The sequence below is a fragment of the Asparagus officinalis genome, chromosome 7 (assembly GCF_001876935.1).
Source record: "Asparagus officinalis chromosome 7, Aspof.V1, whole genome shotgun sequence".
Lineage (NCBI taxonomy): Eukaryota > Viridiplantae > Streptophyta > Magnoliopsida > Asparagales > Asparagaceae > Asparagus > Asparagus officinalis.
Window position 1 is genome coordinate 46064029 of NC_033800.1, and position 27119 is coordinate 46091147.

General features: G+C 39.7%; 1 protein-coding gene and 1 pseudogene across 1 annotated transcript; both read right to left on the bottom strand.

The window, feature by feature from the left end:
* LOC109851013 lies at nt 23259–24786 on the bottom strand (annotated as a pseudogene).
* LOC109847079 lies at nt 25514–26383 on the bottom strand. The gene has a single exon (XM_020416326.1). It carries the CDS (start codon nt 26381–26383, stop codon nt 25514–25516), a length of 870 nt encoding a protein of 289 aa, XP_020271915.1.

The following is a 27119-nucleotide window of genomic DNA, read 5'->3' on the forward strand; positions in this document are numbered from 1 at the left end:
ATATTATAATATAGTATCATAGGATATAATGTACTTTATAAAATATTATAATATTTTACTTTATTCAATGTAATATTTTTTAAAATATTATATTAAAATTAAAATAATATATATATATAACATGATAATTATAATAATATATATTAATAGGTATCATGTTATAGTATAATATATTATATTATTTCAAACTATAGTATTATATTATATTATATCATAATATTTTACTAATATTAGTAATTATTATATTATATTATAATAGTATGTCATATATATAATAACTATAATAATATTTTATAAATTAATTATATAATAATATGTTATTAAAATATTATATAATATTATAATAAATACGTTATACTATAATTACTAATTAATATTATATAATAATATATTACATAATACTATTAATATATGTTATTAAAGTATTATATATATGTTATTAAAATATTAATATATGTTATTCAATTATGTTATAAAAATATTAATATATGTTATTAAAATATTATATAATATTATAATAAATACGTTATACTATAATTACTAATTAATATTATATAATAATATATTACATAATATTATTAATATATGTTATTACAATATTATATAATATTATAATAAATATGTTATACTATAATTACTAATTAATATTATATAATAATATATTACATAATATTATTAATATATGTTATTATAATATTATATAATATTATAATAAATACGTTATACTATAATTACTAATTAATATTATATAATAATATATTACATAATATTATTAATATGTGTTATTACAATATTATATAATATTATAATTAATACGTTATACTATAATTACTATTATATAATATTATTAATATATGTTATTAAATTATGTTATTAAAATATTAATATATGTTATATTTTATATATCATGACATATATTTATAATATAATTGCATGTATTAGTTAAGTAATACAAAAATATTTTAAAATTATCCTAATTGCCTTCAAAGTGGAACAACATTGTTCCAATATGGAGGATGGGGTAAATTTTTACTATTGGGATAAATTTTTTGTATATGAGTGGGGTAATTTTATCCCAAGTGGTGTAATTATCTCACTAGTGTTCTAAAAAACCAATAACACAAAAATGTATTATCCTTATTCTATTGTCTCAATGAATAACACTATGAAATAGAATCCCCAAAATTATCCCATTATCCCCCAAAATATCCTAACCAATAACCCCCCCTTAGTAATTATAACCCGTCAACTAAACATAGAGAAAGCATAAAAAGTACAAAACCCCGAAATGCCCTTACCTCCTCTATTTTTTCATGTTAAGTCTAATGAGAATTCATGTTAGGTCTAATTTAATGTTAGGTCTAATTTCAGTTCATATTAAGTTTAATAATAGTTCATGTTAGGTCTAATTTTAGTTCATGTTAAGTCTAATTTCAGTTCATGTTATGTGTAATAATAGTTTATGTTAGGTCTAATAATAGTTTATGTTAAGTCTAATTTCAGCTCATGTTATGTCTAATAATAGTTTATGTTAAGTCTAATAATATTTCATGTTAAGTCTACTTTCAGTTCATGTTATATCTAATAATAGTTCGTGTTAAGTCTAATAACAATTCATGTTAAGTAAACAAAATATTAAAAATTATTCTTAACATAAAGTAAATTAGACTTAAAATGAATTTAACATGAAGTAAATTAGGCCTAACATAAACTGTTATTAGACTTAATATGAACTGAATTTAAACTTAACACGAATCGAGTTAGACTTAACATAAAATTATACAACATGAGCTGTTATTAGACTTAACATGAACTAAAATTAGACGTAACATGAAATTAGACCTAACATAAACTATTATTAGACTTAACATGAACTATTATTAGATCTAACATGAACTATTATTCGACTTAACATGAACTATTATTAGACCTAACATGAACTATTATTAGACATAATTGTAGCCATTCAAAAATGCCAAACTTTAAAATATAAAAAGGATTGTCAGGAAAACTAACCTCGTCTTAATCCGAAACGAGGGTCATCGTTTAGTGAAGATCCACTTCGAGAACGTGGGTTGCCGACCAGCAAAGCTTAACAACAAAAGCGAAGCTCGTCAGTAGCAATGGGGTTCGTAGTTCATAGTTTGAAGAATGAGGCTTGTTAGTGAAAATAAAGCTCATCGTCAGACTTAAGCTCGTCAGCGAAGACGAAGTTCAACAAAAGTAAAGTCACAAGATTTACTATGCAGTTGGACCCAACTATTTGAAGAAGAAGATTGTTAGTGAAGATGAAGTTCGTCAGACGAGGCCAATGAAGACAAAATTCGTCAGAAGAATCTCGCTTACTGTAAAGTTTGCCTTGTAAGACGAACCTCGTTACGTATCGGGGCTCGTCCAACTTGACGAACCTCTTTTCAATTAAAGACGAGGCTCGTCATCCACATGAGATCTAGCTATAACGGTTCCGAGGACTTAGTCAGCCATGTGGACTAATCTTCAGGGGCACGTTACGGTGTGCGCTGATTTGGAGGAGACAGTTACGCCCTTCTATCCTATAGGGTCGAAAAATTAACTGGGATTGATTCTCTTGTTTTAAGAAAACTGGGTTCGATCACTTGGTACGAAACCCTTACATTCACTCACACTCTATCTCGATTACAGATGAAGAGAAGATTAATTCAGCTCTTCCTTGTTTAACGTGGGTTCTTGATGGCGAAAAGATGATTTCCATGATGCTTGAGTCGAGATTGCCTCCCGTTGACGATCAGAACAAGATTGCTGAAGCTTCTCACGTTAGTGAGCCGACTGGAATCGAAATTCGAACTCCGGATTTACACGCAGAAGCTCTGATCTCTGATGATTCTCGAGGTCTGTGACGCCCCTGGGTTCACACAAGGCTGCAGTCCGAGGTGAAACCTAGGATGTCAAACCTGCTATGCACCACACCGTGCAATAACATGTTTCACCATCACAATTAACATCTATCTAGTAGAGTCAACAACTGGTGTAGGTACAAAACAGGTAAAAGACATTACGAGGAATACTGATGAAATGATAATAGTCACATAAATATCTCATCATCCAACAACATAGAAGTACATAGTCAAGATCTGAGTAGATAAACTGAAATACTTGATAAGTCTCAAATACAAATATCTGACAATAAGGAAATAAGGCTCACAGCCTTTACAACTTCTAGAATAATACCCTCAAATGTCTAACCTCACTACAGTGGAGACCAAAGAAAATAATACATAGCTAGAAAGTAAAGCTGAACACTAATGTGGTCCGCTATCAACCGGCGGCTCTCCGTGCTCCTGGCTCGTGACCTGAAAGGGGGAGGGGCAACGAGCGTCAAAGCGCTAGCGAGTAACATCACAACCAACCCCAAGGGGACAGGGCTCGTTGTATAAGAAAATACAGATAATATATAATAGATCTAAAATCGTTGATCTCACTAAGGAGGGTTTTGGTATTTAGAGGTTTATAACACGAGAATAGGTACGTCGAGCGAAATAATCCAAACAAGGAAACCCTCATGTATATACCTTATATCTCAAATATATAAACTCCTAAATACTAACCCCAAGGTTCAAGCGCTGAAATAGAAGAAAAACGATAGACATCAGAATAATAATTGTGCTATGACATAACCAACATGAATATCATATTACTACTTACATGAATATCAGGTCAAAATCTTCATAAGTGTCATACCAAATCTATACATTCATCATGTTGTAAAATGTAGAATAATAATCGTATGCAGGGTTATGAATCATGTCCGAAACAAGAACTAACTATCGTAGTTATCCAAACTCGTGGAATAAGTGTCAAATTGTCCAACACGAGGACTGAGAGGGATTATAGTCCAACACGAGGACTTCTATGGATTATAGTCCAACACGAGGACTGTGGAACAATAAAAGAGTGCTTTCTCTCATGTAGTGAAATTTGCTCATTTATCTCATAACCAAAATAATTTATAAGTCCCAAATTTACACCCCAGGTCACCTATCATGCATGGACACGTAGTGGGATCAATTACCATGGTCAGATAATCCAAACAAACCCCCAAATAGGAGTGAAAATATCCAAATACAGCAAAACTGGAATTATGCCCCAGAGGGTTCGTCGGTCGACCGGTCCGGTCGACCGAACTCTGATACAAAATTTTAGCGGACGCCCGCCAGACACTTCGGTCGACCGGAATTATGTCGCGGTCGACCGAATTTGAGTCGCGGTCGACCGAATATTCGTCGCGGCCGACCGGAACTCCCACTCGAACTCAGCGGTCGACCGCGTCGGTCGACCGCCGAGCGAACAGAACCCAACCTGGGTTCTGTCAGCTGCTGAAACAAAATAAAAAAAATTTCTGTCAGTTGCTGAAACAAAATAAAAAAAAATCTTGCGATACATGAGTCTTAAATAAATTGGAAACATACTGAAGATACAAAACCACTTCCAAAGCTTAAAAAGCTTAAAAATCTATATTTCCAAGATTTTAAATTTCATGAGAGGTTAATCCAAATCATTTTAATAGCTGTAACGATGTTTTAAACTCTTTTAGGCAAAAACTCAGATCTAGATCTTCTTTAACAGAGCATGGGTGAGTTTTTTTACAACATATAAAGCCCCAAATCCATATTCTATGATATAGTAAACTGTTAGCTAAACAAAAATACGAATTTGGCTCCATAAATCCAATAAAACTCAGATCTTGACGTTTAAATCAAAAGGGGTGGGGGTTGGGCGAGAAGTTACTCGCCTTGGGTGCTGAGGGAAGCCCTAGATCTGAAATAGGTTGATCCCTTTGCTGGAAATCCCAGATCCCGCTGAAAATCTCCTAATCTGCTCCCAGATCACCAAAACCAGGTTAGGGTTTTGAGGAAGAAGAGAGGGGGGCTAGGGTTTACGTTTGGGGCTGAGGAGATCTCTCCTGGGTTGAGTTGGTATAAATACCAACTCCCCAACCCGACCCAAAACCCAATAGCCCAACAACTAAAACCCGAAACCAAACCTGTAAAAGAAAAAAAAAAAACTCCTGCTGATGGCAAATTACATGGTGGCCGCAAAACTACTCGATTTCTCTCACTTATATATACCCGTTGGGTTCCCAAACACTGATAAACATATATATCTTATATTTATATGGTTATTCACCACAAGGGAAAAATTTATTATTAATAATTCACCACAACACAGTATATATATATATATAATATATATAATAATTATTATATATTATATATATATATAATATATATATATATATATATATATATACTATATAGATAACTTTAAATTGGGGTTTTCACATTTCTTCCCCCCTTAGAAGATATTTCGCCCCTCGAAATTCGGAAACTGACATGCATCTCCACAACATGAACTTCAAAATAAGACATATAGAGAATTTTATACTAACGACCTAAAATGGTAATTACTCCCGCTCAAACCGCTAATCAATGGAACTAGTCATCGGCTTGTGAAAAATCAAACCAGAGGAACCCCCATATAATATACCGTGTGTCCGAAAGATTAAAGAATATAAGCGGAGATATTCCCATACAGTGTTTAAATGCAAATATAACGCAAATGTCCAATAATCATATAAGATACCATATCTATAAGGACTTGTCAGAAAATTTTATTTACCTGATCAACAGAATGTGGGTAGTCGCGACGCATGTCTCCTCTGCGCTCCCAGAAGCTTCCTAACTCCACTTCGGTTCCATGAACCTCAGCAATGGATCATACCTGTTCCTAGCTCTTGTCCTCTCTGGCAAGCAATACAAAACCGGAACTCTCACATAGTAGTCAAATCATCCTGCAAGTTTCGATCTCCGCGTGCCAGTCCAATACTCGCTGTTGCCTCCTCATAATGCAAGTGCCTTCTTGAGCATAGAAAATTATGCGAATACGTTGTGTATAGTAGACATAGATGCTGCGAAGATCTAGTCTGTTATGACCACCGCTCCAAATGCGCTCCAAAATCTGGAAGGTCCAATAATATCTTCGGTGCAAGCCTTCCTCGCCCTCCCGAATCGCTGCACGCCTTTCATAGGCGATACTTCACATAACCAAATCCGCCAAGTTGAAAACTCTTAGGGGTCTTTCGACTCTTATTTCTGCATAACTCTTTCTGCGGCTCTTGACGCGGCTAGAATCCGCTCTCCTGCATCAATGTACCTGTTCTCGTTGTCTTGCCTCACAAGCTCTGGCGCCAAGCATCAAGCTGTTCCTCTGGCTTCTAGCCCAACATATCGGTGCATCTACAGGCGTCTCCCGTTACATGCTCATACGGAAGCCATCCGATTCGTCGCCTTGATAACTATTGTGTATATCGAATTCTACCAAGGAATATGATCCTCCCAGCTGCCTGCGAAGTCAATGACACATTGCCCGCAACATGTCCTCCACAGGCACCTGATTTCACCTCTCCGATCTGCGCATCCGTCTGGGGGCTGAAACACACTGCATAAGATAGCGTGCTGCCAAATGAGTCCTGAAAACTCCTCCAAAATGCGAAGTGAAACCGATCCTCGATCTGACGCGATAGTGTCCGCGTACTCCGTGCAGGTCTGAACTATCTCACGGAATTGACGATACTCCGCATAAGTCATCGGCGTATATAAGCTGGCTCTCACTGGAATAAAATGTGCTGACTTCGTCAACCGGTCTACTATCACCCAAACGGAATCATTCCCCTTCTTCGACTTCGGCAACCCCACAATAAAATCCATGGAAATATCTGCCCACTTCCACTCCGGAATAGGCAAAGGCTGAAGGGTCCCTGCCGGTCTCTGGTGTTCTGCCTTCACCTGCTGACAGGTAAAACATCTAGCCACATAGTCTGCAATCTCTCTCCGCATACCACTCCACCAGAAACGTCTCTTCAGGTCCTTGTACATCTTGGTAGTCCCTGGATGTACGGTGTACCGAGTGTCGGTCTCTGATGCTCTGCCTTCACCTGCTGACAGGTAAAACATCTAGCTACATACTCTGCAATCTCTCTCCGCATACCACTCCACCAGAAATGTCTCTTTAGGTCCTTGTACATCTTGGTAGTCCCTGGATGTACGGTGTACCGAGTACGGTGTGCCTCATCAAATAACTCCCTCTTCAGCTCTGCACTAGCTGGCATAACTAATCTACCCTTCATCCGTAGACCTCCATCTGCCCCAACGGTCCAGTCCGCCTTAGGCTCCTTGGAAATCTCCCCCTTACGGGTTTGAATCCAAGAGTCCTCCAACTGTGCTCTGACAATCCTGTCAATCCAAGATGGCTGCACTGACATAGCTCCCAAGAATGCGCTGGTTCCTCCAATCTCGGGTCTAAAATCAAACTGGCTAAGAGTGATAAGATCCCTGTGCAATAAACACCTCAAAGCCGCAACCTGATGTCGGCGCTTCCTACTCAAAGCATCTGCTACAACGTTCGCCTTCCCCGGATGATACTGAATCGCGAATTCGTAGTCCTTGATTCTGGTTGAGTTCCTTCTGGGAAAAGAGATACTTCAGACTCTGATGATCTGTGAACAACTCAAACTGCACACCATACAAGTAGTGCCTCCATGACTTCAGTGCGAACACCACTGCTGCTAACTCCAAGTCATGAGTGGGATAGTTCTGCTCATGCATCCTCAACTGCCGTGAGATATAAGCTACTACCCTCTGAGTCTGCATCAATACTCCCCCTAAGCCGGCCAACGACGCATCGGTATACACGACAAAGGTCCTATCGCTGCTCGGAATGGTCAAAACCGGCGCCGTGGTCAGCTTGGCTTTCAAGATATCAAAAGCCTTCTGACACTCCATGCTCCAAATAAACGGTACACCCTTCTTCGTAAGGTGTGTAATCAGTGTCGAGATCTTCGAGAAGTCCTGGATGAACTTCCTGTAATATCCAGCTAAACCCAAAAAGCTGCGAATCTCTGTCAAGAGTGAACATCTTATATCGATAAGATATTCGCTTAAAGATTCTTACTTCGATAAACGAAGGAAGAATTCCCAAAACCTTCGCGATTCAATCAGAATCTGTGAATCGGTGGTCCACGGGCTAACGCACCCCCGGCACAGGCAAAGATCCCGCGCAAGCAGCGATCCAAACAACGATCCTGCGTTTGTTTCTAAAAAGTTATAATTTTCCTTTTGTTATGTAAAAGAAGTCTTATAAAAAGGCTATCTCTTTTGAATTTATTGTAATCGATCGAAGATATAATGAATTCCACAATGAGAACAACTTTTGACGAAAACAAGCTGGCGACCACAGTGGGAGCCAACGGTCTCGCTGCCGAGACCATCGTGTCGCAGCCGATCAAGATTCCAGTTGAATCCACGGTCGAATACGAGTTTGACCAAACCAAGTTTAAGGAATATCTCTCATCATCCTCTTCAAGATCTTCATTATCTCGCAAGTACAAGAGGATCTCATCATTGAAGAAGGCTTATACGCCAAAGAAGGCTAAAAGTGAAGACTCTCGCCCAATCGTTGTTGAGGCCTTACATCGCAACATTATCCCGGCGACCCCCAAAGCCGGAAGCTCTGCTCATATTGATTCCACCCTAATTAAGGAGTCGTTCGATCAAAGTTCGCCAACTATGACGAAGAGGGCTCGTCATAGGCGACGCCAACGCCGCGCTCGCCAAATGGCTAAGGCATTGGAACAAACCGACGGAGTTCGTTATCATGCAGACTTAGAGTCGAGGAGGCATCGAGTGGTTCAATTGTTTCAACGACCAACCACTCATATCTCTGCTAAACTAACGACGGAGGAATGGACTATTGTTAAGAGGGCTCGCTCAACCCTCGAAGAACGTATATAAAAGCGTCGTGCAAACGCTGCTTATGCCCGTGCTCTCTTACAACAAAGACGAGAAAGGAACAAGAAAACAGTGGTCAAAGAACCACCAAAATTCTACGAAGTTTGGATTCCAAAGTCTGGAGTTATGCAAAATCAGCATTCGGAGCCCGTTAAGACTCCATACCCGCAAGGGAGTGGTTCTAAACGTATGACTCCCGACATAACCTTGGATCGCTCAAAGACAATAATAAATTGTCCTGAGAATGCCAACAAGGTTTTACATCCCCAGAAGAAGACGCATTCACCAAAAGACATCGTCATACCTGGGAGGTCATGCCAACAGAAGATACGATTTTTTGGCAATCATACCGATGAATCGTACTATCAAGTTGGGGGTGTGAATAAATTTCGAAAGAGAATTATTCGAGAAATAAGCTCTCATTGTTCCTGTGCACGACTCATTAGAACAGTATTGTCGAAACATGACTACTCCAAACGAGGAACCATCCCGCAAAGAGTCCCAATGTTCCAGAGACTTTTCACCAAAATGTCAAAGCCCAAGCCGAGACATTTTTGCAAGAAGCTTGCTGTTCAAGAGGATGAATTCCCTGAAGTCACCATCAATATGACTGATAAAAGAAAATCTAAATGGCATTCAAGTGAATCAAATCCCGACTTTTCCCTGGAAGGAAAAGTCAATTCAAGAATTGCTCAACGGATGTCTCGACTCCGGTTAAGAGCCATGTATGAAGGAAAGTCATCAGAGGACGAGCTCTCGGACACTTGTTCTGCGATCGCTTCGGATGATACATTATCTAGCACAGGGCAAACCAGAGAAGTACTCACAGTCACCTCTGATCAGTTCGCTCAAATACTTCAAGAAGCTCTAGCCAAACAACGTGAAGAAATTAGAGCTGAGATGAAGACAGAGATGGAGTTAGCTATTCAACAAATGAAAGAATTGCTAGCTCAGCGGTCTTAACTTCCTGAGTCCAGTCAGCAAGCTGAATCCAGCCGCCGCACTCAAAATATTACAGATGACAGTGATCCGGAAGTGGATGAAGTCATCTTTGCTGATGCACCTCCCAATAGCAATAACGCTGGGGGTGGTTTAACGCATCCTCCCAATAACAATATTGGGGGTGGTTCAATAGCACCTCTTACAGGGGGTGGTCTAACTCATTCTCCTCAACGTCCTTCGAATGAAGTCATAGACGATGATGAGAAAATGAAAGAGCTTGAAAACAAAATCAACGCTTTGATGACGGCTCAAGAAGTGAAGAGGACGGGTATTCCATATCCCTATCCAAGAGAATGGGATTCAATACCATACCCGGCAAAATTCAATCTGATTAACTTCACACCATTTGATGGGAAAAGCTCGCCTACTCAGCACTTGATTTATTTCAAGTCTTATTTGGGCATGATCTCTAGAAACGAGGCTTTAATGGTCCGGTCATTCGTTGGTACCCTTCGTGGGCCCGCCTTCGATTGGTACCGACGTCTTAAACCAGGGAGCATCAATTGCTGGGATAACATGGAAAGTTTGTTCCTCAGCAATTTCTTCGATGATGACACCGAAGTGTTAATCGGAACCCTTCTGGATGAGAAGCAAAAAGACAGAGAGTCAGTCGATAATTTTGTCAAGCGCTTCCGTAACAAGGCAATGAATTGCAGAGATCCTGTTACAGAGGAGTTCATCCTACAAACATCCAAAACTTGGAAAGATTTGAAAGTGCGCGGTGAACAAGCTGAACACTTTCTTAAAAGAAAGAAAGCTGAGAGAAGCCGACCGACGACATCTGCAATCGCCGGGAACGCGACTCTCGATCCGAAGTTTCAAAAGGAATATTCTTTCGAAAATAATGAAGCTCCAACCATATTAAAATACCTCCTCGCCAATGACAAAATTGAGTTACCTCCTATCAAAGATCAGGAGGGAGCTAAGAGGATTACGGATCCAAACTACTGTGTGTACCACAGAAGGGTTCTTCATCCCACCGAGATTTGCTTCGGACTCAAAAATAAAATCCAAGCCTTATATTGACTCCGGCGTCATAACGGCGAAACAAGCCAAGTAAAGACGACTCCAACTCCACTGGATACACGAGTATAAACTATTTTCCCTAACTCCGAAGAGTATACGAGTATAAACTACATCTCAACACTCCAAAGAATATACGAGTATAAACTGCTCCTCGATACTCCAATAGGTATATGAGTCTAAACTGTTTCCCACTCTTGACGGGAAGTTCCTTGAGAATTTTTACATGTAATATTCTTAAGGATAACCCGGTCATGTAACTCAGTATGATGTTAGACCCAGTTTCGCAAAGGAAGCTGGGGGTGGATGGTTCATGTAACGGGAAGTTCTCGGAAGGATGCTATATGTAATTTTCTTAGGGATAACCCGATCATTACAAACAAAGTGATAAACACTACATCCCCACGGTGATTTCTGAATACTCCTTTGCTGAGATGAGATTCGATCACTTCTTTAGATCAATCTTCCCTCACAAAACTCATATATGGTCAAACCTTTAAACAGTTAGGACCAAAGCCAAAATCCCCTCTCGATTCATTCCACGAACGAGAGGTCTTTAAACAGTTAGGACCAAAGCCAAAATCCCCTCTCGATTCATTCCACGAACGAGAGGTCCACAAATTAAACGATCAAACCTTTAAACAGTTAGGATCATCTCAAAACTCCTACTTGGTCAAACCTTTAAACAGTTAGGACCAAAGCCAAAATCCCCTCTCGATTCATTCCACGAACGAGAGGTTCACAAATTGAACGATCAAACCTTTAAACAGTTAGGATCGTCTCAAACCCCCATTTGGTCAAACCTTTAAACAGTCAGGACTAAAGCCAAAATTCCCTCTCGATTCATTCCACGAATGAGAGGTCCACAAATTGAACGATCAAACCTTTAAACATTTACGATCGTCTCAAAACTCCTATTTGGTCAAACCTTTAAACAGTTAGGACCAAAGCCAAAATCCCCTCTCGATCTTTAAACAGTTAGGACCAAAGCCAAAATCCCCTCTCGATTCATTCCACGAACGAGAGGTCCACAAATTGAACGATCAAACCTTTAAACAGTTAGGATCGTCTCAAATCCTCATTTGGTAGGATCGTCTCAAAACTCCTATTTGGTCAAACCTTTAAACAGTTAGGACCAAAGCCAAAATCCCCTCTCAATTCATTCCACGAACGAGAGGTTCACAAATTGAACGATCAAACCTTTAAACAGTTAGGATCGTCTCAAACCCCCATTTGGTCAAACCTTTAAACAGTCAGGACCAAAGCCAAAATTCCCTCTCGATTCATTCCACGAACGAGAGGTCCACAAATTGAACGATCAAACCTTTAAACAGTTAGGATCGTCTCAAAATTCCTATTTGGTCAAACCTTTAAATTGTTAGGACCAAAACCAAAATCTCCTCTCGATTCCTTCCATGAACGAGAGGTCCACAAATTGAATGATCAAACCTTTAAACAGTTAGGATCGTCTGAAACTCCTATTTGGTCAAACCTTTAAACTGTTAGGACCAAAGCCAAAATCCCCTCTCGATTCCTTCAATGAACTAGAGGCCCACAAATCGAGCAACAGTTAGGATCGTCCCAAAACTCCTACTTGGTCAAACCTTACTACAGTTAGGACCACAATCAAAATCTCCTTTCGATTCATTTTGTGAACGAAAGGTCCACTTTTGAATTGAATAATCAAACCTTATGACAGTTAGGATTATTCAAATCAGTCCAGATTCTCTAAGCGGAGATCCCACTTCGAGTTTCCTTTACACCAGGAGATAGAATATAAAATTCTTCCTCTCCATCATCGGGTTCATCTCTACCAACAAAAAAGAGACCAGGAGATAGAATATAAAATTCTTACTCTCCAGCATCGGGTTCATCTCTACCAACAAAAAAGAGACCAGGAGATAGAATATAAAATTCTTACTCTCCAGCATCAGGTTCATCTCTACCAACAAAAAAGAGACCAGGGGATAGAATATAAAATTCTCCCTCTTCATCATTGGGTTCATCTCTACCAACAAAAAAGAGATCAGGAGATAGAATATAAAATTCTTTTTCTCCAGGAGTGGGTTCATCTCTACCAACAAAAAAAAAGAGACCATGTTACTCCAATAAGTACACGAGTCTAAACTATTTTCCTACCCTCAACAGGAAGTTTCTGGAGAATATTACTTAGAATATTCTTAAGAATAACCTGATTACCTCCTAATGGGTATACGAGATTAATCTGATTCCCAAACACTCCGATGAGTATATGAGTATAAACTGCATCTCCTTAAACCTCCCAACGGGTATATGAGGTTAAACTATTTCCCGAACACTCCGATAGAGCATATGAGTATAAACTATTTCTCCAATCTTCAACAACAGTTCTAATTCAAGACTTCGACAACGGCCACGCGATAAACGCAGCACCGGAGGAATCTTGGCTAGTCTACAAAGTACTGAATAGACTAAGAGATGAAGAAGTTAAGAATTGAAGCCATTCACAGACCATTCTACGCAACTTCCTCAACAAAGTCCTGAAGAAATTGCAAGGAAAACTTATCATATCCAAAGTGTCCCAGACTCCTCTCCCCTCAACAAAGTACTGAAGAAATTACAAGGAAAACTTATCATATCCAAAGTGTCCCAGACTCCTCTCCAAAATGATGAGTCTGAGATACTTTGGAGGGGGTATCTGTTGGCATCAAAAAATGCTTACAGACATCCAAATACCACCCAAGGCAAAGAGAAGACGATAAACGCCATTCTCTTAATCAGAAGAGATCATTCAAAGGAAGCGAGACAACATGGAAGAACAATGTACACACCAACAGGCAGTACATGGCGGCCACCCCTTTGGCCGCGGCAGTCTACACTGCCGCGCCAATAGCCGCGGCAGTGTTGACTGACGCGGCCAAAGAGCAGTTATTTTGTCAGTTCTTGCGCCCCCATTTCCATTGTGGTGTACTCCTACCCCTATAAATACCCCCTAGACACGAAATAAAGGAGAGAGAGCAGATTGGAGCAGAGAGACTCGGGCTTTTAGTGATTTTGAGGAAGAGAGAGAGTCTTCATTCTTCATAAACACTTTCAAGAAGCTTTTGGTGATTCCTAGAGATCTAAGCTCTGACTTGATCTTTGGAAGAGTGAACATCTTACATCGATAAGATATTCGCTTAAAGATTCTTACTTCGATAAACGAAGGAAGAATTCCCAAAACCTTCACGATTCAATCAAAATCTGTGAATCGGTGGTCCACGGGCTAACGCACCCCCGGCACAGGCAAAGATCCCGCGCAAGCAGCGATCCAAACAACGATCCTGCGTTTGTTTCTAAAAAGTTGTAATTTTCCTTTTGTTGTGTAAAAGAAGTCTTATAAAAAGGCTATCTATTTTGAATTTATTGTAATTGATCGAAGATATAATGAATTCCACAATGACAACAACTTTTGACGAAAACATAGCCATCCACGACTATTTATAGGGTTTAAGCACATAACCAATGTGCTACAATCACGGGTAGAGAGGCGTAACTACCTCCTCCAAATCAGTGCGTGTCGTAACGTGCTCCTGAAGATTAGCCCACATGTCTGACTATGTCTTCGGAGCCGTTACAACTAAATCTCATGTGGACAACGAGCCTCGTCTTTGATTGACACGCAGTTTATCAATTTGGACGAGCCTCGATACGCAACGAGGTTTGTTTTATAAGGCAAACTTTACAATATAGCGAACTCTATTTTCACTGACATCGTCTGACGAGCTTCGTATTCCAACGAACTTCATCTTTGATAGCTGAGTCCAACTGCGTAGCATGTCTTGTGAATTTTCTTTTCACGAGCCTCATCTTCACTAACGAGCTTTAAGTCTGATGACAATCTTTGTTTTCATTGACGAACTTCACGTTCGTTGATGAACTCTGAACCTCGTATCTAATGACGAGCTTCGAACCTCGTTTCCAACGACGAGCTTCATCTTTGACGTCAAGTCTCATTTCTAATGATGAGTTTCGAACCCCATTTCCAATTACAGGCTTCCCATCTTGTTTCCAACGATAAGCTTTGTTGTTTGAGACGAGGTCCATCATCGTAATGACCCTCGTCATGCTTGTTGTGAGCTTCAACGCTCTAAGACCAAATGATTAGCTGATGATCTATGAAGATCCATTAGAGTGGAGGAGAGATAGGTTCTTTTAACTAGTCTCTCAATCTCCCCCCATTTCTTTCATGTTGATCATATCTATTTATAGGCTTAGGAGCATTATGGAGTGAGTTAATGGGCTTTAAATCCTCTTAAAATGAGGAAGTTAGTGGTTATTAACTCTCCTTAAATGGGTGAGTTAGTGATTATTAACTCTCCTTAAATGAGTGACTTATTAGTCATTAACCCTCCTTAAATGTAGCCTATGAAAATTGTGACAAACGAGGTTCGACTATGCGTGAGGTTTGTCAATAATGGGAATGGTGATCTTCATCTTCAATGATGAACTTCGTTTCTGGCTGAACTTCATATTCAATGATGAACTTCGTTTCTGGACAAACTTCATCTTCAATGATGAACTTTGTTTCTGGGCGAACTTCGTCTTCAAAGACGAAGTTCGTCTTCTGAGGGGGTGAGGCGTTGCTTGATGAGGTTCGTCTGTCGATGAACTTCGCCTCCAGAAAGAGCTTCATTTCCTAGAGGAGTTTTATCCCCGGTGATGAACTTTGATGTCGAGCTTCACTGCGTGGCGAACCTCGTATTTTGATGTTGAGCCTCGTTACGTGGCGAACCTTATCTTTTGATGTTGAGCCTCGCTGCATGGCAAACTTCATCTTTTGATGTTAAGCCTCGCTGAATGGCGAACCTCGTAGGTGAAGCTATCAGGCGAGCTTCAATCAGTTCAGGCAAGCTAAGTTGTTAGGCGAACTTAGCATTACAAGCGAACTTCAATATTCAGGCGAAGTCTAGTCTTGCAGGCGGATTTCAGAACATGCTGCGAAGAACGGGTCATAACTTTCAAACCGTGAGTCGGAATTGGACGAATTATATATGAAAATCCATTATCTCGACGAGACGGAGCCGACCAAACCTACCACAAATGGTTCAGTTTGCTCCTGTCCGTTTCGTCAAATTCCTTACAGTTTGAGAGATATTAGCATTTTTGTCAGTTTTAAACTTTTTTGCTAGGAATTAAGGTAATTTTTATTGGCTACAAAACCCCCTCCAAAGTTTTCAGACCCAAATCAGGTTGCATGGGGCTAAAATACTTTGGATCTTAAGTCCTGCAAAATGAGCACTATTCATATGAAATGAGGAGTCTTCCAACGAACTTGGTCATTCTAGCGAAGTTGAACTCTTTCAAACGCGGTTAATGATCGCCATCTAGGATTTTTAGCAAACTCCCAGCTATCAACGGACTTGACGTGTCTTTATCAACTGTCGTTTGAGTTGGACTAGCCATGCTTTTGCCCTTAGCATGATAAGTTATTGAGGAGTTTCTCTTAGGTTTAATACTAAGATTTTTTTCTCTATCCTTAGCCATTCAAGGTGTTGGATTAAGTGTTTGAGCATGATTACAACAGTTAAGTTGTAACCGAGTTTGGTTGTGTCGTTTGTTATAACAACTCAACCTGGTGTTTTGAAAGCGAGGCTCATCGCATGGTAGGCCTGCTGGGATGTGGTGATGTCTTTGATGAATAGTGACTCATCGCATGGTAAATCACTATTTAGGAACAAGGGGTAGATAGGGCTCATCGCTTGGTAGACCACTATCAATGAACAACGTCATTCGCAGGAATGACGGTGTGGAGGTAATCAAGTCGTTCAGTGACGTGAACGTATAACGACTGTAATTAAAATAGCAGCACATCACATGATAGGCTACTATTTACGATCATTCTAAGGAGATAGAACGTTCGAAAAAGACCGGATAGTGAATCGTCGCATGATAGATCATTATCTTGATCAAGAGAAAGGTAGGTGCTCATCGCATAGTAGAACACTACTTGGCGAGAGAAATCAAGTCGTTCAGTGACATGGGAGTATAACGACTGTGATTGAAATAGTAACACATCACGTGGTAGGACACTATTTTCGATCATTCTAAGGAGATAGAATATTCGGAAAAGATCAGATAGTGAATCATCGCATAGTAGATCACTATCTTGATCGAGTGACAAGTAGGTGATTATCGCATGGTAGAACACTACTTGGCGAGGGAGATCAAGCCGTTCAGTGACATGGGAGTATAACGACTGTGATTAGAATAGTGACACATCGCGTGGTAGGTCACTATTTTGGATCATTCTAAGGAGATAGAACGTTCAGAAAAGACCAGATAGTGAATCATCGCATGATAGATAACTATCTTGATCGAGAGATAAGTAGGTATTCATCGCATGGTAGAACACTACTTGACGAGGGTTAAGAATTGACTATCGGAGGTAATCATTAATGTGATAGTTTTGTGGACCTGTCATCCTATTAGAGAGGATTGGTGGGGAAATTTGGAGGAAGTGACTATCAGAGGTAATCATTAACGTGATAGTTTTATGGTCTCACCATCCTATTGGAGAGGATTGGCGAGGGAATTTGGGGGAAGTGACTATCAGAGATAATCATTAATATGATAGTATTTTGGTAAGGGGCCAGATGCTCACGTCTGACTTCGGACTCACCTTGGAGTTGATTTATGACGAGCTTCGGGTCGTCATGGCTTCATCAGAGAGAAAGTTTGAGGTAGTACATAGTTTTGCAGAGAAACCATGACTACCCCCACTCTCAGCGACAGCTGTAAATCAGGATTAAAAGGTAAAGACTCATGCATCCAATAAGGTTTGGATCTTATCCTTCAGGGTGTAGCATTTAGAGGTGGGATGATGAACCATCTTGTGATACGCACAATAGTTGGGTTCATCCGTTCTCGGCATCTCCTCAGGTCGCATCAATTCTGGGAGCTTGATCTTTTTTACCTTGATCAAGGATTTGAGTATCGGGATGACTTGCTCATCTTCGAAGTCATACTTCTGCTGAAAGCGACTATCCGAAGATTTGCCCTTCTGCTTTGACGAAGATTTAGGGAAAAATATGACTTTTACCGTCAAAGCATCTTTCCCTTTTACATAAGTCAGAGGGGTGAGGTTGTCTTGGTCATCATCTCCTTGAAAATCACATGACCCTTCAGCATTTAGCCTTTTGAGCATGCTTTCGACCCGTTCTCCTTGGCGAACAAGCTATTTCCAAGTTTGGGTCTTCACCGCTCTAATCTTGGATAAAATATGTATTGAGAGATTATTGCGACACATCTCGATCAATGTACATTCAGAGACTTGATCACAGCAATGCAGCGACCGATTTCTAAATCTCTTGATAAAGTTATTAGCAGACTCTGTCTTCTTCTACTTTTCAGTTAGCAGGATGACCATAGATACTTCTGTATCATCGTCGAAAAATCTGGCTATAAAGAGCCTTCCCATGTCAGCCCAAGATTTGATGGAGCATGGTTCCAGCTTGCGAAACCATTCAAAAGCGACTCCTTTAAGGGTGCTTATGAACAGTCAAGTCATAATGGGATCATTCCCCACTATGTGTCTAGTTTGTGCCTGGAAGTAGTATATGTGCTGGGTCGGGAAACCCTTGCTATCGAACTGCAGGAGGCTGAGTGGCTTGAACTTTGGAGAATAAGGGACGGAGTCTCATTTAACAGGGTGTGGCCTGACAACCCCTAATTCTCTGAAGTTTCTCTGAAGCTTTAAAACCTCAAGCTGCTTCTGGAAATCGTCCAACTTCTGATCTCGATCATTCTTACGCGGGTTGGACTCAGCTTCGGATGATTCAGAGTAAATATCAAAAATATTTTCTTCCTCATCTTCTGCATTATCGTCATCTTGATTTCGATGACTAGATTTCTGAGCACTGGGTGAAGGTCACTGGTGCCTTGATCCTGAGGCTTTAGCGGTGACTTTCTTCTTTTTCTTTTATTTCTCCCCGAGGAGTTTCTCTATCATTGCTTCCAAGCGTCTGATAGACTCCTATTATTGACGGATGGTTGATTGTTGCTCTTCCATCTGCCTCGCCATGTCTTCTTCACTTCCAGCCATGTGAGCACTTACTTGTCCACTTTGATCGGTGTTAGAAGGCTGAGAGGTGGCAATAGCTGAGTTCTCAGGCTCTTTCTCAGCCTCATCTATGATGCCTGTTAATCATCGGTAATCAAACGGGACCACCACACCAGTACGAGTACGAGTGTGTTGATATACCCTCTGTCCTTCGATAAGCATTTCACCTAACCCTGGAGAGTATTCAGGATCAGAAGATTCAGAAGAATCACCCGATGCTTTGCTCTTTCCCTTGCTGACCATGTTAATTATCACTTCAATATGGAAATTCTTAGGTGTTTGTTTCTTGGGACGAAAGCGTCTTCTCCTCGATGACGAGATCTTCGACTGATACGAGTTTCCATGCAAGCACCTTTGATCACCGAATTATCAAAGGTGGGTTGAGAAGAAAATAACAAGAACACAAGAACAATTCAGTGGTGACGAAGGAAAATACCTTCTCTAGATTATGAGAAAAAAATAACTTACAATCTCTCACAATCTCACTAGAATTGAAGAACAATCCCTCTCAATTCTCTCAATACAATCTAAACTCTCTTGATTGTTCTAAAACCCTAAAACAATCCATTTTGTATGTGGAACAACGTGGATGGCAAAGTCGTAAATAACCAAGCCCAATTCCCAAAGAAATTCATACAGACAAAAACCCAAACGAACCAGGAAATCATCGATGAGTCGACTCACGTGTTTGTATGAGTCGACTCATGTCATATGGGTTGACTCATGACAGTCATGAGTCGACTGGTCAGAAACTATATCAACACCTGCTGGGCTTCGTGAGTCGACTCATGACAGTCATGAGTCGACTCATGACACATGGGGCGACTCATACAGTGATGAGTCGACTGGTCAGAGACTTTTGCTAAAACGGCTGAGTTTCATGAGTCGACTTATGACAGGCATAAGTCGACTGAACCTGATGAGTCGACTCATGACTGTTATGAGTCGACCAACGGGCTGAAAACTAAATGATTCGATTCTTTGATTCGTCGTCTCGGTCTACACTTCAACCTGCATTCCACTATGCTATTTTACACCTCTATTCTCAAGCTACCATGAGAATTATCTATCCTCAAGCTCCCATGAGGATCGAGTTCCAAAGAGAAGATACACCCGTATCATAGGTCCCCCCTTTAGGAACTTGAAGTCCCGTTCAAGTTAGAACTTCAGGTGAGGAAACTTGTGAGCTCCTCCTTCCCTGTTGAACCACTTAGCCTTGCTGGGAACCTGACCTTGGCGTCCAATAAGAAATGACACCTTCGTCCCCTGCCTCATCGTGGTCGTCTTCCGTTCCAAAATGCAATCTTCCTTCAGTGGTTCCTCTCCATCAAACCACAAGTCTTCAACATGTGACAAGATCAACTTGTCGTCACCTTCATCATCCAACAATGGAGGCTCAAACAACTTCAAATACTCGGCATTGATCACCGAATACATGCCTAAGTAAGACGGCAAATCCAGCTTGAAGGCGTTGTCGCCAATCTGGTCGAGAATCCGAAACGGACCATAACGTATAGGGTTCAACTTCTTCCCTTCTCCCTTTAGCCTCTCCTTACTCAATTTTAGCCATACCATGTCACCTATGCCAAAGTTACAAGGAACCTGATGCTGATCATGCTTCGCCTTGTACCTGGCTTGTGATTTCTTCAATTGAGCTTCAACCGTTGCATGAATGTGTGCAATCTTCTCAAAAAATCACTGAGCACGTTGTCTCTCACTCCCCTCCTTGTCATCGGTCGTAGTTTCACATGAGAATACAAGATCGAACGGACTTAGCGGTAAGAATCCATAACACGTCTCAAACGGTGATTTTTCCGAAGATCCATGAATTGCCCGATTAAAAGTAAACTGTAAGTATGGTAAGCTCTCATCCCAAGTCTTAGGGTGCTTAGAATTATACCCCCTCAACATGTGAACCATAGTACGGTTAACTACCTCCGTTTGCCCGTCTGTTTGTGGATGAAAGGTCGTGCTCTTCTTCAGTCTAGTGTCCATCAAACTTCATAAAGAATCCCAAAAATGTCCAAGAAACCGGCTATCCCGATCCGAAATAATCGAACTCGGCAACCCAAAGTGCTTCCACACATGCTCAAAGAATAATTGCGCTGCACCCGCTCTCGTCACGGTCTGCTTGGATGTCGGCAACCCTCCTAGAAAATCCATAGAGATGCTCTCTCACGGCCTAGAAGGTACCGATAATGATGGATACAATCCTCTCTTCCTGTTAGAAGGCTTCGAAATGCAACATAGCTTATACCCTCCAACATACTTGGTAACGTCATCTAGCATCTTTGGCCAAAAGACATGACGCCATAGATTGAGAAGCGTCTTCTGAATGCCAAAATGACTTTGCACACATGATGTATGTGCTTCTCTAATCTACTGCAATCGGTCGCCATCCTCCGGAATGCAAAGCGACGTCCCACGATACAACAAACCTTTGAAAATTGTGAGTTATTAGTCATTAACTCTCATTAAATGGGTGAGTTAGTGGTCATTAACTCTCCTTAAATGAGTGAGTTATTAGTCATTAACCCTCCTTAAATGTAACCTCTGAAAATTGTGACAGACGATGTTCGACTATGCGCGAGGTTCGTCAATAATGGCAATGGTGATCTTTATCTTCAATGACAAACTTCGTTTCTGGTTGAACTTCATCTTCAATGATGAACTTCGTTTCTGGACGAACTTCATCTTCAATGACGAATTTCGTTTCTGGGCAAACTTCGTCTTCAAAGACGAAGTTCGTCTTCTGAGGGGGTGAGGCGTTGCTTGATGAGGTTCGTCTGTGGATGAACTTCGCCTCCTGAAAGGGCTTCATTTTTTAGAGGAGTTTTGTCCCCGGTGACGAACTTTGATGTCGAGCTTCGCTGCATGGCAAACCTTGTCTTTTGATGTTGAGCCTCGCTGCATGGTGAACTTCATCTTCTGATGTTGAGCCTCGCTGCATGGCGAACCTCATAGGTGAAGCTGTTAGGCGAGCTAAGTTGTCAGGCGAACTTAGCATTACAGGCGAACTTCAATGTTCAGGCGGAGTCCAGTCTTGTAGGCGGACTTCAGAACATGCTGCGAAGAACGGGTCATAACTTTCAAACCGTAAGTCGGAATTAGATGAATTATATATGAAAATCGACTATCTCGACGAGACGAAGCCGACCAAACCTACCCCAAAGAGTTTAGTTTGCTCCTGCCCGTTTCGCTAAATTCCTTACGGTTTAAGAGATATTAACGTTTTTTTTATCAGTTTTGAACTTCTTTGCTAGGAATTAAGGCAATTTTTATGGCCTACATACCCGTGATCTTAGCACGTCAGTTACGTGCTTGCACCCTATAAATAGCCATGAATGGCTACAGAGGAAAGGGTTGGAACTTTTGGACTTTTCGTAATTTAGACTTTGAGAATCATCAGAGATCAGAGCTTCTGCGTATAGATCTGGAATTCGAACCTCGATTCTAGCAGTCTAATGAACGTCAGAAGCTTCAGCAATCTTGTTCTGATCGTCAACGGGAGGCAATCTTGACTCAAGCATTTAGGGAAGCATCCTTTCGCTACCAAGAGCCCACGTTAAACAATGAGAAGTTGAATTAATCTTCTCTTCATCTATAATCGAGAGAGTGTGTGAGTGATTGTAAGGGTTTCATACTAAGCGATCGAACCCATTCTTAAAACAAGAATCAATCAACATTAATTTTTTGACCCTACAATAACATGAACTGAAATTAGACCTAACATGAACTATTATTAGACTTAACATGAACTGAAATTAGACCTATCATGAACTATTATTAGATGTAACATGAACTATTATTAGACTTACCATCAACTTAAATTAGACATAACATAAACTATTATTAGACTTAACATGAACTAAAATTAGACCTAACATAAACTATTATTAGACCTAACATGAAAGAATAAAATATGTAATGATATTTTGGGGTTTTGTACTTTTTATGCTCTCTTCATACTTAGACCATCTCCAATAGGGGACAATTCAATTTCACTTTATCCCCTTCCACATAACCTGCCACATCATCAAATGTCTCCACTATCACATACACTCCACAATAGAGGATAATTTAGGAAATAATTCACTTTTCTATCTCTCCTCATCACTCCCCATCATATATTTTATTATATTATATTTTTTCATATGTGATATATGTATTATAATTAATATTATTATAATAATAATAATATTATTATTTTTTTATTTTTTTATTTATAATTATTTAATTTTGATATTTATCAAATATTATTACAATATTAAAAACAAAACAAGATTTTATTGATGTAGATAAATCAACAGTACAATTTATTAAAAACACACAAAACAAACTAAAATTTGACAAAATTAAAATCGAAAGTTGAAAATTAAATTGCGGTTGCTCCAAACTTTTGCCAAATGTGCTCGACAAGATCCTCCTTCAATTGAAGATGTTTGGCCCTATCTCGGAGTTCAGATCTAGTATGAATATCTGATTCGGACCTACCTTGAACATGCACTTCAAACTGAGGTAACGTTTGTGTTTGGTAATCAAATGATGAGCTCGAGCTAGCAATGCTTGATGGTTCAAAGTCAACGTTCTCCCAGTTTCGACTATAAGTATCTCGTTCATCCTCCACTATCATATTGTGTAAAATAATACACGCTCTCATAATTTTTGATAAGACATTCAAATCCCACATTCTAGCTGGTTGACGAATTATAGCAAAACGTGCTTGGAGAACCCCAAATGTACGTTCCACATCCTTCTTACAAGATTCTTGTTGTTTTACAAACAATTTCGCTTTTTCGCCTTGGGGATATTGAAGTGATTAGACAAAGACAGGCCATTTGGGATAGATTCCGTCAGCAAGATAGTATGCCAAATTGTATTGATGACCATTCACAGTGAAGTTCACATGCGGAGCTTCACCTGCCTCAATGTCATCAAAGACAGGTGACCTTTCAAGCACATTTATATCATTCAATGTACCTGGCAATCCAAAAAAGGCATGCCATATCCACAAGTCATAAGAAGCAACCGCTTCGAGTATTACTGTTGTTGTGCCTTTATGTCCACTGGTAAATTGCCCTTGCCAAGCCTTAGGATAATTTTTTCATTGCCAATGCATGCAATCAATACTTCCAATCATTCCCGGAAAACCGCGTTCTTCGCCTACTTTTAGTAGTCGTTGGAGGTCTTCCTCATTCGGCCTTCTCAAATAGTCATTCTCAAATATGGCCACAATACCTTCACAAAACTTGCTGACACACTCTACTGCAGTGGTTTCTCCAATCTTTACGTATTCGTCACAAGCATCAGCTGCAACACCATATGCTAACATGCGTATAGCAGCAGTACACTTTTGAATTGGCGATAAACCACGCTTTCCAGCACTATTTCTCCTCTGAGTGAAATACGTGTCATAATTTGAGAGAGAATCTACAATTCGTAGAAATAGTGGTCGTTGCATTCGGTATCTCCGACGAAATTGGTGGTCGGTGTATGTGGGAGATTCGACAAAGTAGTCTTTCATCAGCCTTTGATGGGCAGCTTCATGGTTTCTCTCTATGTATGTCCTCTTATGGGATCGATTACTTGCAGCTTGTAACTCTTCAAGTAACTGTTGTTGGCGTTTGAGTAAAGATTCCTCCAAATCACATTATTTTTGGAGTTCCTCTAAGTTAAACTCGTATGGGGGTGGATTCATCTAAGTAATAATTGTGTAGATGAAATTGGTAATGAAGTGATGTGTAATAAGTTCAATATCCAAGTGGTATTTATATTACCCAATCTTAGATTTTCAGATATCACATGTGAAGAGATAAGGTTTGTTTGTAGTGTGCAAAGATCACATGTGAAGCAACATTGATTTTGAGATGTTCAAGAGATAAGGTTTGGACTGTAGTGTGCAGAGATCACATGTGAAGCAACATTTATTTTGAGATGTTCAAGAGATAAGGTTTGGACTGTAGTGTGCAGAGATCACATGTGAAGCAACATTGATTTTGAGATGTTCAAGAGATAAGGTTTGGACTGTAGTGTGCAGAGATCACATGTGAAGCAACATTGATTTTGAGATGTTCAAGAGATAAGGTTTGGACTGTAGTGTGCAGAGATCACATGTGAAGCAACATTGCTTTTGATATGTTCAAGAGATAAGGTTTGTTTGTAGTGTGCAGAGATCATATGTTTGGACTTTTACGTACAACATAATTGAGCTTTGCTTTTCAAATTTCAAATGACTTACATACAAAGGAATTGTTTGCAGGAACCAAGATGCATTTTATTGAACAATACACTCAGACATCACATTCTAACAATACACTCAGACATCATACTCAGACAATACACTCTTAACATCATACTAAACAACACACATTACATTTATTCTTGGAATTGTAAAAGATGAACTCTCAAACAGATAAACTTAAAGGCCAAACAATTCGATCTGTAGCATGTTAAGCAGTTTATACTCATACTCGTCCAATGCATTTCTTTGATTTCTCTGATTAAGGTCCATCCACATTTTCATTTTTTCAGCACGTGCTGCCTCCTTTTGAGCACATGCTGCCTCCTTTTGAGCCGTTACAACTTCTTACATCATCTTCATCTGTTGTTCCTTCATTTCTTTTAGCTCCTGGCGTTCAGACTCTATCTTAGAGTATTCCTCCTCAATAACAAGTTTCGATCTTCTAGAGGAGCCCTTAGCTTTTTTCTTTGTCGTGTCTCTACCTTCTGGGCGTACAAAAGAAGGAACTGATGAGCATGAGATATCACCTTCCCCGCTACTCTTCCTTTTACTTCCACTACTTTGAGATGCACCAGATCCAACCATATATTTTGGTTCATTACGAACCAACTTCCATTCTTCAAGCAAAGCAAAGTTTTTTTTAGTTTCTTCAACAAACAAATCTTGAGCTCTTGCTATGTAGTTGTCGTCTGACCAACCTCTACGCCTCTCTGCTAATGCTTTTCTGTATACACCAACCCACTTACCAATTTTTTTGTTGAGATCACTGTAATGGCTTTTACATTGTTGTTGACTCCTATGAGGGCCAGTTGTTGAATGCTCATTCAAGTAAGCAGCAATTTTACCCCAAAAAGTGTCACCCTTTTGGCCACTACCCAATTCACTATCATTACTGAAGTGAAAATAACTAGTTAAAAGTAGTTTGTTTTGCTCGACACTCCAAACCGAATAACTAGATTTAGAAGTATTTTTCTGTGTTTGGGGCAAAAAACTATGTGGTGTGTCATCACCAGCACTTCCAAGAGATATTTGAGTGGAAAACTCGGGTACATCTGTTGATCCACTGCTAAAATGAGGAGTGTTTTTCTCGGTGTTTTGATTATTGATATTGGAGAAACCACCATAATTACTTTCACTAGTTTGTTGCCCATATTGCATATAAGGGAAATTATAAGGATATTGCATACCAAAATTAGATGGCATCATATACGGCATCTGAAAATTGGATGGCATGTTTTGAAGATTTTCAGGATGTTGATTATTGGAATTTTGAGGTTGGTTAGGAAACATATAAGTTGGGGGACGATTAAAATTTTGATTAGGGTCCATTTTGAAAGAGTCCATTTTGAAAGAGAGCAAAGAAGTTGGAGGAATTTTGAAAGAGAGCAAAGAAGTTGGAGGAAGAAAGAAATTTTGGAGAAAATAACTCAAAAATTTTTGGTGTCCAAATGAAGCAAAGTTGGTCTCTATTTATAGATCTCGAAAAAAGAAAATTAATGGTGAATTTTTTTTTTAATTTGATCAATTTATTGGTAAAAAATACCATTTAAAAAGCGGGTGGAAAAAAAATGCATCAACCAACACGAAGCTGTCACACGTCGCGATTGCACCTCACCTCCTTTGTGTTTTCTCCCGCGGATAAATGAGCACTCCAGCAGCAAACAATTGCTTTTACAATGACACATGGCGCGATTTGATTGCTTTTCACTACAATAATTCTAGATTTATTGAATAATTCCCTCCAAAAGCCACATCACTTCACCTTTACAATTATTCTTTGCGGAGCAAATAATTCACCCAATTATACACTATTGGAGATGGTCTTAATGGGGGGAGGGGGGTGTGATAATTGCTAAAAAAAGGCTGCAGCACATGATGCGGGAAAAAAATGAGGAGGGTGCAGCACATAAAAAATATTGCTTATGGGGTCTTGACATAAATTTTCTTAAAT

Coding starts and splice junctions, on each gene's coding strand:
- LOC109847079 (XM_020416326.1), bottom strand. CDS start 26,383: ATGCCGTATATGATGCCATCTAATTTTGGTATGCAATATCCTTATAAT.